At 22.1% G+C, this 13,546-nt stretch overlaps 1 protein-coding gene across 1 annotated transcript; it reads right to left on the bottom strand.

Moving 5' to 3' along the window:
• Window positions 1–4,476: 4,476 nt before the first annotated feature.
• OCT59_013185 (uncharacterized protein) lies at window positions 4,477–4,962 on the bottom strand (the record flags this gene model as incomplete). Its single annotated transcript, XM_066140650.1, has 1 exon — window positions 4,477–4,962. The coding sequence occupies one exon, from the start codon at window positions 4,960–4,962 to the stop codon at window positions 4,477–4,479; it is 486 nt and encodes a 161-aa protein (XP_066001514.1).
• Between the last annotated feature and the right edge of the window lie 8,584 nt (window positions 4,963–13,546).

Genomic DNA, 13,546 nt, shown 5'->3' with positions numbered 1-13,546 from the left:
TTTAAAAAAATATACAACAGTTATGAATTTTAGCTTCAAATAAGGTTGGTTAACATAAGTAATGATTTTATTTATTGTGAAAAAATTGATATAACAAAATTAGAGGTATTTAAATTTTAAATTATTGAAGTTAATAATAATTGAAACTTACTAGTATTTTCTTATATTGAGAAATATTTAATTAAATATTATTATATATTAAATTACAACCTTTAGTGGTTGTAATATTATAAATATAAGCTGTAAATTACTATACTATTGTGGTTAGTTAAAAGATGACAATTCTGATTTACAACCATTATATTTATTTGACTTTAAACCAAATAAACTAGAAATTAATATAAATTATATAAAATATTAAAAAATATGGATTTTTTTTTTCAAAATATATTCAGATTTTTTTTTAAATTTATATTTTATTAAAACCTATTATATATATTGTTTTTATTATTTTTATTAATAATTTCTTATTAAAAAATATATAAAAGTATTTATAAATTTTAATTTTATAAATAGTATAAATAACTTTAAAAAATTAAATAGTATAGATAATATTAAAAATTAATTGACTTTTTTCTTAAAGTATATCTGATATATTTTAATTTTGAATATTAAAAATATTAATTAAAAGATAAAAAAATAATTACCCTATTTTTATTTATTAAAATCTATTATATTTTTTATTAAACAATTTATAATAATTTCTTTGTAAAATATACAAAAACATATAAATAATCCTAAAATTAAATATTTTTTAAAAAAATCACTATACAGAAAAATTGAAAATTGTTATATAATAATTTTTATCAATTATTTATATTTTTATTAAATAATTTATAACGATTCCTTTTTTTTAAAATATATTATTTAAAAATTTTAATTTCACAAACAACTTTATTGATTATAAATTATATATAATATTAAAAATATAAATTTTTTTTTTTAAAAAATATATTTAAAATTTCCTTGCAATTTTTATTTTATAATATTTTATTAATAATATTTATAAATTTCAATTTTATAAATAGTATAAATAACTTTGAAAATTATCTAAATAGTATAGTTAGATTATATATAATATTCAAATTTTTTTTTGAATATTAAAATTATTAATATAAAAAAATAAAAAGATATTAACTTTTTTCATCAAAATCTATTATATTTTTATTAAATAATTTATAATAATTTCTTTCTAAAATATAAAAAAAAAAATCAGTAATAAATTAATTATAATATTAAAAATTATGGATTTTTTTTTCTTTTATATTGAGAAATATTTTTAATTAAATATTTTTAACATTATTATATATTGAATTACAATTTTTGGCAATTATAATACTACAAATATAAGCTATAAATACTATATTATTGTGATTACTAGTTAAAAATTAGTAGTTTTAATATAACCATTAATCCATTATAATTACTTAACTTTTGAATTTACAACTATTTATGAAAAGCAACATAAATTATATATAATATTAAAAATATGGGCCTTTTTTAAAAAAATATTAAAGTATATTCAGATTTTTTTTTATAATTTATATTTTATTATTTACTTAACTTTTGGATTTACAACTATTTATAAAAACCAACATAAATTATATATAATATTAAAAATATGGGCCTTTTTTAAAAAAATATTAAAGTATATTCAGATTTTTTTTATAATTTATATTTTATTATTTACTTAACTTTTGGATTTACAACTATTTATAAAAACCAACATAAATTATATATAATATTAAAAATATGGGTCTTTTTTTAAAAAATATTAAAGTATATTCAGATTTTTTTTTATAATTTATATTTTATTAAAATCTATTATTTTCTTATTGAAAAATGTATAAAAGTATAATTTTTATTTAATTTTATAAATAGTATAAATAACTTTAAAAAATTAAATGATATAGATTATAATAAATAATATTAAAAGTTAATAAACTTTTTCTTAAAGTATATATTTTTAAAATATTAATATAAAAAGATAAAAAAAATAATAATTTATTTTATCAAAAATTATTATATTTTTATTATAATTTAAATAAAATTAAATTGAAATTTCTTAGAAGAATTAAAATGCTTATTTCTTCATATTCAAATCCTAAAAAAAGTGCTTTAAAAAATTTAATGTGGCAAATTTTTAATTATAATCTTAATTCAGCAGAAGAAATTGAATAGTTGCATATAGCCAACAGAAACTTTGGTGATTTTTCAAAACAAATTTCTGGATAATATTAAGAAAACAGGTTTCTTAGAAAAATCAAAATACTTATTTCTTTATATTTAAAATTCTGAAAAATGTACTTTAAAAATTTAATATAGCAAATTTTTAATTATGATCTTAATTTAAGAAAAAAAATTGAATAGTTGTATACAGTTAGTAACAGAAACTTTAATGATTTTTCAAAACAAATTTCTGGATAATATTAAGAAAACAGTTTTCTTAAAAAAATTAAAATGCTTATTTTTTTGTATTCAAAATCCTGAAAAATATACTTTAAAAATTTAATATGGCAAATTTTTAATTATGATTTAATTTATTGAATAATTGTATACAGCTAGTAACAGAAATTTTAGTGATTTTTCAAAACAAATTTCTGGATAATATTAAGAAAACAGTTTTCTTAGAACTTATTTCTTTGTATTCAAAATCCTGAAAAATATACTTTAAAAATTTAATATGGCAAATTTTTAATTATGATTTTAATTTATTGAATAATTGTATACAGCTAGTAAAAATTTTAGTGATTTTTCAAAACAAATTTCTGGAAAACAGTTTTCTTAAAAGAATTAAAATGCTTATTTCTTTGTATTCAAAATCCTGAAAAAAATATACTTTGAATAATTGTATACAACTAGTAACAGAAATTTTAGTAATTTTTCAAAACAAATTTCTGAATAATATTAAGAAAATAGTTTTTTTAGAACTTATTCCTTTGTATTCAAAATCCTGAAAAATGTACTTTAAAAATTTAATATGGCAAATTTTTAATTATAATCTTAATTCAGCAGAAGGAATTGAATAGTTATACATAGCCAATAGAAATTTTAGTGATTTTCAAAACAAATTTCTGGATAATATTAAGAAAACAGTTTTTTTAGAACTTATTCCTTTGTATTCAAAATCCTAAAAAATATACTTTAAAAATTTAATATAACAAATTTTTAATTATAATCTTAATTCAGAAGGAATTGAATGGTTGCACATAACCAATAGAAATTTTAGTGATTTTCAAAATAAATTTCTGAATAATATTAAGAAAACAGTTAATGAATTTAAAAAAAAAGGATTTAGTAAATATAGATTAGTAATAAAAATTAAACAAAATATTCTGGATTTTTACTAATTAATTTATTTTATTTATAGAAATAACCTTTCTTTAGAAAGTGAGATAATTTAAATAATTTATAACAATTTTTTTTTAAACTAGTCATCAGTAAATTTTTTAGACCATAAATCTTTAAGAATTCTTTAATTAAATTGCTTTAATTTCTTCAAGGATTCCTTAATTAAAAATTGCTTTAAATTTTTTAAGGATTTTTAATTTTATAAATTCTTTAAATTCTTGAATGAATTATAAAAGTCTCTAAGAATTCTATAAATTACCAAATCCTTAAGGATTTTTATATAGAAAATTTTTAAATATTCTTTAAATATAAATTTAAAAATTTTTTTAAAATTATATATATAATTTATAATTCAAATTGCTTTATTAAACTTGTATTTTATATACTTTATTAGATGTTTAGCATATTTTTGATATATTAACAATATTTAACTAATAATGATTTGCAAAAATATATATTTTTTAAATTTTAAAAATATATTAATATTTTGGATCATTTTAATGCTTACCAGAGGTGAAATTCACCAAAGGTGATTTTTATATCACGTGATTTATAATTATTATATTAAAATTCGTTTTTAAAAAAAATACAATTTTTAATATGATATTATGTAATTAAAAATACAATAAAAAGTACAATAAAAATGAATAAAAATATGTAAAATTTTCTCCCCTTTCTAATGAATATTTTATTATGATTATTGAGTAAAAATTAATCAAGTTTCATTAGAAGCAATGAATTAAAAAAAAATTATTCAGAAAAGACTTTATTTTTTTCTCCAAACCTCCCACCCACCTGCAGACAGCAGTTCTTTATATAGTTTTTTAATTCCCCCTTAATGATGCATTGTAACATTGTACAATTTTGCATTCACTCTAATTAAGTAATAAGTAACGCAATTCAATGATTAATTAGTAATGCGCATATATAGATTACTATAACAACTATTGGATAATCAAATAATCTAACAAACTTATACTATATCATATGTTGATTTCGCATCTACTCTATCTACTCTCTACCATTTGGACATCTTTTCTGATAATGACCTGGTTTTCCACAAAGACCACATTTTCATTGTAATCTTGACGTTATATCACTATCATTACTTTGTTGAATATTAGTTTAACTTGTAATGTCATGTATCACACTCCTTCCTGAAATCTCTATAGCACTTTTTATTCTTTTTTTACTTGGAGCTCCTCGAATTTTAGTAACATATAGATTTGTAGTTTGATTAATCAAATTCTCCTGTAAAGAAACAATTTGACTATTACTTTCCACAACTACATTAATAATTTCTGATTCAATACCATCACCATCACGACTTCTTTGCTTATTTAAAATGAAATCTTTTAATAATTTTACTAATTCAGTATCACTTCCAGTTTCTAATGCAATATTAATTGCAGTTTTAGCAGTTGAAAATGCTACACTAAAACGATTTTTTTGAGGAATAATTCTCTGAGCATTTTCTTTATGATAAGATCCTTGAAGTTGTCTTGGACTTTGGAGAGTAAAATCTACTGTTCGTGATGTTGTATTAACTTCAGTAGATGACTCTAATGCTGTAAGTACTGGTGAATTATTAAGAATATCATCTAATTTCATTAAAATTTTATCTTTATACCATCTGATAGGTATAATATTAATATGGAATCTTGCAGTACTTGAATAAAACATTACTCGCCAAAAGTGATGGCAAATAATTCCTTTTGTAATAGATTCTATACACGTACAAATATGAGTCCCATTACTAAAAAAAGCCACCAGATTTTCTTTACTAGAAATACCTCCTATTCTAATAATTCTCCATACTTCAATAATATTTGATGTATCTATACCATCAAGTATAGCCTTCAATGTTATTTGTGGTTTATCTACCACTTCTTCTATGAAATTATCATCAATGGTTTCAGCTTGTAAATTCTATAACAAAAATTTATGTTAAACTTTATCTTAACTTATTAACAAACTAATTTAACGTGTTATTAACATACCTCAAATAAGTATGATGTTAACTGTCCTTCATATGTAAAAGATTGTGAAATTTGATATCGTTGTAAAGATAATATAAAAGGTGATAAAAATTTCACAATAATTGCATCAACATTTGAAAAAAATTGAAATGAAAGATGTGGTAATCCAATTGGTGTATATTTCACCTTAATATCTGTTAATTGACAGTACTTAAACTCCTCCTGATGTCTTTTATCAATTGTTTCTGCAATATCACAAAGAGTACTTGCTGAATTTAAAGACCTTTTAATAAAACCATTAAACGATTTTACACTTTGGGTACTTTGTATACCACTATTAAACTGGAATGGCATATAAGCTTTAGCCCAACTGATTCTATTACCATATAATGCTCTAGTTATATAATGTTCACACTCTGGAAATTCATTTATCATAAATACCCAACGTTGCTCAAATAATTCTATGCTTAGTACGTTTCTACATAAATAAAAAGCCTTACTAAAAGTATGAAATCTTAATTCTAATTTTGATTTAAGATTCTTAATTATATTTTGCCAGATATGAAATAAACAATAAAAATGTGGCATTGTAAGAAAAATTTGAGAAACTGCATTGATTAATCCTAGTTTTGAATCTGTCCAAAATGCTTTTGGCACAATATTATCAGTAGCTTTCATTAAACATTGCAAAATCCATGTATATGTAGATGCTATTTTGTCTTCTACTAGTGCATTTGCTATATTTTGAAATCGTCCATAATTGTCTTTTACCATTAACACACTTAAATACATATTGTATTTATTGGTTTTAAATAGACTTGAGTTAAACAATGGCAAGAAATGTTCAAGTGAATTTTTCTTGCCATTATTTAATCAATTACTTTGAAAAAACAACAGTATACTTTAAACAACGGTAAGAAAAGTTTCGCAAACTTTTCTTGCCATTGTTTAATCAATTGCTTTAAAAAAATAATGCTATATTTCGAACAATAGCAAGAAAAGTTCATATGAATTTTTCTTATAATTGTTTAATCAATTGCTTTAAAAAAATAATGGTATACTTTGAACAATAGCAAGAAAAATTCATGCGAATTTTCTTGTCATTGTTTAATTGATTGCTTTAAAAAAAATAATGGTATGCTTCGAACAATAGCAAGAAAAGTTCATATGAAATTTTTTTACCATTATTTAATCAATTGCTTTAAAAAAAAACAATAATAGACTTGAGTTAAACAATGGCAAGAAATGTTTGAGTGAATTTTTCTTGCCATTGTTTAATCAATTACTTTGGAAAAAAAACAATGGTATACTTTGAATAATAGCAAGAAAAGTTCACATAAAATTTTCTTGTCATTGTTTAATCAATTGCTTTAAAAAAATAATGGTATACTTTAAACAATAGCAAGAAAAGTTTGAGCGAATTTTTCTTGCCATTGTTTAATCAATTACTTTAAAAAAAATAATAGTATATTTTGAACAATAACAAGAAAAGTTTGAGCGAATTTTTCTTGCCATTGTTTAATTGATTGCTTTAAAAAAACAATGCTATATTTCAAACAATAGCAAAAAAAGTTCGCACAATGGTAGATCAAATAGTAGAATATAAGAATATAAGGATTTTAATATACTGTATCCATTATTCACAGTAAAATACGTTATAAACGTATGATTTAATATACCATATCTATAGCAAAAATGAATGATACATTATAGACGTATAAATTTAATATACCGTATCTATATTTTGCGAACAGTATACATAAAGATGTAATATGTAATTATTTTTAGAAGGTTATAAGGTTGCAACTATTACAACATACATACAACACTTTTGTTGTAATTACAACACAATATTATAATTATTATATAGTATTATAATTACTACTAGTATTGTAATTATTATATAGTGTTGTAATTATTTCCAATTATATAAATATGTATTATTATATATTAATTATTTCTTTTATGATGATATTTGTTCTATAAAAACTTATTTTTGTAATTTTTATTTTTCAAAAAGGAAATTTTTGAATAATCATAAGTGTTGTAATATTACAACACTTTAACTTTAAAAGTAGTAATAGGTTGCAACCCCTTACTATTACAACACAAGGTGTAGTAATTATCAATTACATACTACATCTTTAAGTATACAAAATACTGATATAAATATACATTACAAATGTATGAAATTAAAATACCATATTATACAGTCTATTTACTGTATACTTTATTACATTTTTTATTATTGGCATTTTGCGAACAGTATACATAATACTAATGTGCAGTATATAAAATTACGAACAGTATCAAAGATGCGAATATACAGTATATAAACAGTATGCATATTTTTTATAAGGAAGTTAAAAATCATATATAAATTCTTTGTAAATCTTATTATAAAAGGAAATTTTATGCTATATTATTATGATTTTTTTCTTTTTAGCTAATTAGTAACTAATAGAATTTTAAAAAAAAGTAAAATAAAAACTATTAGTAAAGGGCCAATTTTCTACAGTGACTTTTATTATAAGTAAACAGAATCCGGTCATTTCTCAAGTCTAAGGTAAAAATCATATATAAAATTCTTTACAGATTTTACTATAAAAGAAAATTTTATATTACATTGTTATGATTTTTTTCTTTTTTAGCTAATTAACTAAGAGAATTTAAAAAAAAAGTAAGGTAAAAATCATTAGTAAAGGACTAATTTTCTATAGTGACTTTTATTATAAATAAGTGGAGTTTTTCATATAGTAAAAGATTTATACTTCTACTAAGAATAAATTAACAAACAAACTTTATAATATGCTTTCAAAAATAAGCTTAATATTAAAAATATCTATTCTAAATATATACTTAGATATTAGTTACATAATTACATTATACAAATACAAGATATATGATGAATATAATAACCTGCAATTTCAAAATCTTATGGAAATATATAAACTTAATAGCAATTAAACCAATGTTTATACTATAAATAGTATAATAATTTGAAAATTAATATCATTCATTTATCATAACAAATAAAATAATGGAATTGCCTTATATATCACTAGTTAAAATCAAAACTTTCAACTGTTAAAAGCTTTTAGCATAATTTTTGCCGATTGGTCATATGATTTGTTATATTTTTTGACTAATAGCAAAAATTGGTAAAATCAATTACAAATCAACTAATACTGATTATTAAATAAAACTTATTCGGTTTTTTGGTGAAAAATTAACTTATACTAAAATTATATCGATTAGTTATATAAATTAATACAATTTTACCAAATTTGCCAAATGGTAAAAATTATTAAATTAATAACTAACCGGTAATAATTTGGCAAATCAGTTAGTAAATAATTGAAATCATCAGATAATTCAAATTAACATTTTATGGGTCTTTTTAAAATAAACTTTTTTAAACTTTTTAAAATTTTCGCCCCTCTTTTTTATTTGTAAATGTATATATTGAATTCAGTAACTTTTTATTAAATCAAAAAAGTTTTAAAATTTTCTTTAAAAAAAATGTTTTTTACACCTATAGCAAATAAAGTCCAAGCTACGAAATAACTAAGGTCCATGTTAAAAAATGTTTCTTTTTATATTATTTATAAGAAAGTTAGTGTTCCGACCCGGATTGTTAAAGGGTAAATCGGGTGCATCCATTAAGAAAATACAAATCCGGGTTGACATCCATTAATTGATTTCCTATCCGGATTCTAATCGGGTTCAATCCGGTTTAACCATTAAGATAAAGGTTTGATAACGGATATTTTAACAGATTCATAACGTTAAAAAAATATTTTAATTTTAAGTTGAAACTTGTATTTTTATAACTAAAACCCATTTATTTATTATTATATTATACCATAATATTCAAAACATGTATTATATTATTATATTATATTGTATGCTATAACTAAATATTTAAAACATTTCAAGAACGAATACCTATTAGGAAACTAAATTGACCCTGCATTTCGTTTTAAAAACATGATTCTTTTAAACAATTGTGGTTTCATACGAGTTCTCTTATTAGTTAATAAATTTCCAGCGTCAGAGAAGAGACGCTCACTTGCAGTTGAAGTTGCAGAAACTGCTAAATACTTCCGAGCAAGACGGCTCAAAATTGGAAAACTATCTTTTTTTTCACTCCACCATGCAAGTGGATCTGAACTCAAAGGAATTTCAGGAAGCTTATAGTATTCAGCAATTTCATCAAGAGTCACTGTAGTATCTTTAGCAAGTCGTTCCATAAGAGACTTCTTCCTCTTTATAGGTTTCACTTGGGATCGTTTTGGTAAATCAGATACACTGATTTCTCTTTGATATTTTTCTTTTTCATTCACAAACAGTTCATTCAAACGTTGCTTAGTGTTAGATTGTTGATTTTTTGATGTGAAATCTAGGCTTTTAAATCGTGGATCAAGTACTGAGGGAATAAGTGGTTCAGTGGTAAGTGTTGGATAATATTTTTTCATATTATTATACAATCTCGATTTTACTTCATCAAGTAGGCCAAATGTGATAACCGGCTCATTAATATCATCATTTGATGTTAGATTTTGCTCCTCTACTACTTCAAATACATTCCCTTCTCGCTCATCAACAACAGAATTTTCATTATTTGGCGAATTGGGTTTAACTGTTTCAATGACTTCCATTAACATTCGTGTACGTATGCTGTTCGTTATATACTTACTCCCTCCTAGTTCTTCTGTTGCATCTGCAAATGTTGATAGAATTTCTTTTAAGTCAGCAATAAGATCCCATTCGTGATCTGTAATCATTATCTGTTTTAATCTTTTAGCATCCTTTTTTGATTCCAAATCAGTACTGATTGAAAGAGTATTAAGTAGAATTTTGATCCATTCTTTCAAATAGATTAAACGTGACCAAGCGAGATAACTGGAATTCCAACGAGTAGCCACATCATTAATTAATTGGAGATATTTAGCCGTACCCCTGGCATCCTAAAAAAAATCAAAGTTATTATAGTTATTAGTTAAAATTGATAATTTTCTTAATAACAATAAGTAATTTTAAAATAATTAGCTTTGAAATTAATAAAAGGTATAAAAATATTTACTATATATTCTTCTTGCTCTCCTTCAGCCAAATTTTCATTATTATCTAATCTATTTGCATTAGGATATTTTTTTTGAATATCTTCCAAACGTTCAGATTGTTTTGGACGCATAAAAAAATCAATTAATCTTTTTACTCGTACAATTAGTTTTTTTACCGGAACCAACCCTTTTCCAATTACAAGCTGGAGGGTATGCGCAGTGCATCCTTGCCACTCAATTCCATCCATATCCGAGATGGCCTTCTTCATGTTGGCAGCATTGTCGGTCGTAATTGTAAAAGTCTTTTCACGTAATTTCCATTCATCTAATGTTTCTTCCAAGCTTTCCATTATATGTTGAGAAGTATGAGGATACCGAACATAATTAACAGTTAAGGTAACCTCATAAAGGTTAAATTTGGAATCAATGTATGAGCAAGTTATACCAATGTATCCCTGTCCATTTTTTGCAGTTCACATATCAGTAGTCAATGATACGTTTTTTGCTTCTACATTGATTTTTTCAATTAGTGTTGGTAACATAGAATTATAAGCATTATAAATGATTTTTTTAACTCCTTTTTCATCTGGTATTATAAAGGAAGGATCTAATTCACAAATAAGTTTACGAAATGATGGACTTTGAACTACATATAATGGTTGAAAATCTTCAATTATCCAATCAGTCAAGAATTGACGAAGTTCTTTCTGCCGATTTTCACTATGTTTTTGAGCTCGTATGATGGCCGAAAGAGTTGGCTGATTCTATATATTATGTAATAATAATAATAATAATCAGATAATTATTTTAGTTTACATAGAAATAATTAATATTTATTAAAAACTAAAGAACGCTAATAGCCAACCTTATTCATTTTACCTTCCTTTGTTATTTCATGATCGTTTAACAAGTGGATAATAGCATTTCCAGTAGAACCATCATTAACATAGAGAGTTCCACACTTTTTTCCATTAGCATCTAAGACTTTACATCTTTTAAGTGGTTCTCCATTATCACTTTTATGTTCTTCAATATCTACATTTTCAAAATACTCCCACGTCCAACTTCTTTTTTTTCGACTAGTTTTTTCTACCTTATTTGGTTCAGGAATTGGATAGTCTTGTCTTATTTCATTCATAGTATAAACTAAATAAAGCAAACTAGCAAAGTCGCGTAACGTAAAACAAATTATAATAAATCGCGTAAAGTAATATAAAAATCACGTAAAGTATCTATATATCAATTATTTTGTGATCCGTTACATATAAATGAAAAAGGAAATGATATCCGATACTCACTATAGGATTAACCGGATAAAATAGGTTGTTAATTTTTGTATCTGGATGGAATTTATTAGTAAAAATTTCAAACCGGATATCTGATAATACCGGATATCCGATACCAATCCGGATTAACGGTTAACGGGTCAGAACACTATAAGAAAGTAAGTTTCGAAACTTTCTTTAAAAAATGTTTTTTAATGTTAAAAAATGTTTCTTTTTTATACTTTTAGTGAAGAAAATCAGTTCTGGCGTAAATACTAATATTACAGGTAAAGTTTTAAAAAATTTTTAGTTAAATGTTTCTTTTTTATATTTTTTGCAGAAAATCAGTTCTAGCGTGAATACCATTTCCCTAGGTAAAATTTCAAAAGATTTTTAAAATTATCTTTAATAAAATGTTTTAAAAAAACATTTTTTTATTATTTATATATGGAAATTTAGTTCCAGCATGAATACTGATTTAGTTAAAGTTTCAGAACTAAAGTTTTGAAACTTCTTTAATACATTTTTTATTATTTTTATTTAGGAAATCAGTTTCAATATAAATACCATATTTCAGGTAAAGTTTTGAAACTAAAGTTTTGAAACTTTTTAATAAAGTATTTTTAATAAAAAACATTTTTTTTTATTATTTTTATTCAGGAATTCAGTTTCAGCATAAATACCGTTTTCCTAAGTAAAGTTTTAAAATTAAAGTTTTGAAACTTCTTTAATAAAACATTTTTAATAAAAAAACTTTTTTTTTTATTATTTTTATTTAAAAATTCAATTTTATTGTGAATACTAATATTTTAGAAAAAGACTTTTGAAACTTTTTTAATAAAACATTTTTAATAAAATGTTTTTTTTTTATTTTTATATAGAAATTCAACTCCAATGTGAATGCTGATATTTTAGGTAAATTTTGAAATAAATGTTTCAAAACTTTTTTAAAAATGTTTTTTTTAATAAAAAATGTTTTTTTATTTTTTATATAGAAATTCAGCTCCAACATGAATGCTGATATTTCAGATAAGTTTTGAAATAAATTTTTTGAAACTTCTTTAAAAATATTTTTTAATAAAAAAACATTTTTTTTATTTTTTTATATAGGAATTCAACTCCAATGTGAATGCTGATATTTTAGGTAAGTTTTTAAAACAAATGTTTCAAAATTTTTTTAAAAATGTTTTTTTTAATAAAAATTTTTTTTATTTTTTTATATAGGAATTCAACTCTAATGTGAACGCTAATATTCCAAGTAAGTTTTAAAATATTTTTTTAAAAATGTTTTTTAATAAAAAAATATTTTTTATATAGGAATTCAGCTCCAACGTGAATGCTAATATTTCAGGTAAATTTCAAAATAAATATTTCAAAATTTCTTTAAAAACATTTTTTAATAAAAAAGTTTTTTTTTTATTTTTTATATAGAAAATTAGCTTTAATGTAAATGCCAATATTCCAGGTAAAGTATTCTCAAAACTGTATTTTTTTCTATTAAAGAATTGGTATACTATAAAGCTGCCGCCCGAAATTATTTCCTAATTCCGAAATAATTTCGGTCAGAATTTTGTTTCCGAAACTAATTCCAAAATTCTGAAATTCTTCCGAAATCCCAAAATCTTTCCAAAACTCCTGAAATTGTCCGAAACTTCTGATTGGCCTATTATAAAATCACATGACTTTATAAATTTGCTAAAATTTTATCTGTATTCTAATTCCATAATTCTGGCTCCGTAGCGATCTTCCTGACACGTGTAGCTTCGTTTTAAGCCTATGTTCACTTTGTGTAACATTAGTGCATAAAGACGCATAATTTCCTTATATGGTATATACGTTACGGGATTCCTTAATGTACAGTGGGGGTGTACGATATTAATGTACG

The sequence above is a fragment of the Rhizophagus irregularis genome, chromosome 20, assembly GCF_026210795.1.
Source record: "Rhizophagus irregularis chromosome 20, complete sequence".
NCBI lineage: Eukaryota > Fungi > Glomeromycota > Glomeromycetes > Glomerales > Glomeraceae > Rhizophagus > Rhizophagus irregularis.
The sequence above is the reverse complement of the archived record's forward strand: the minus strand, read 5'-3'. Positions and strand labels throughout refer to the sequence as shown.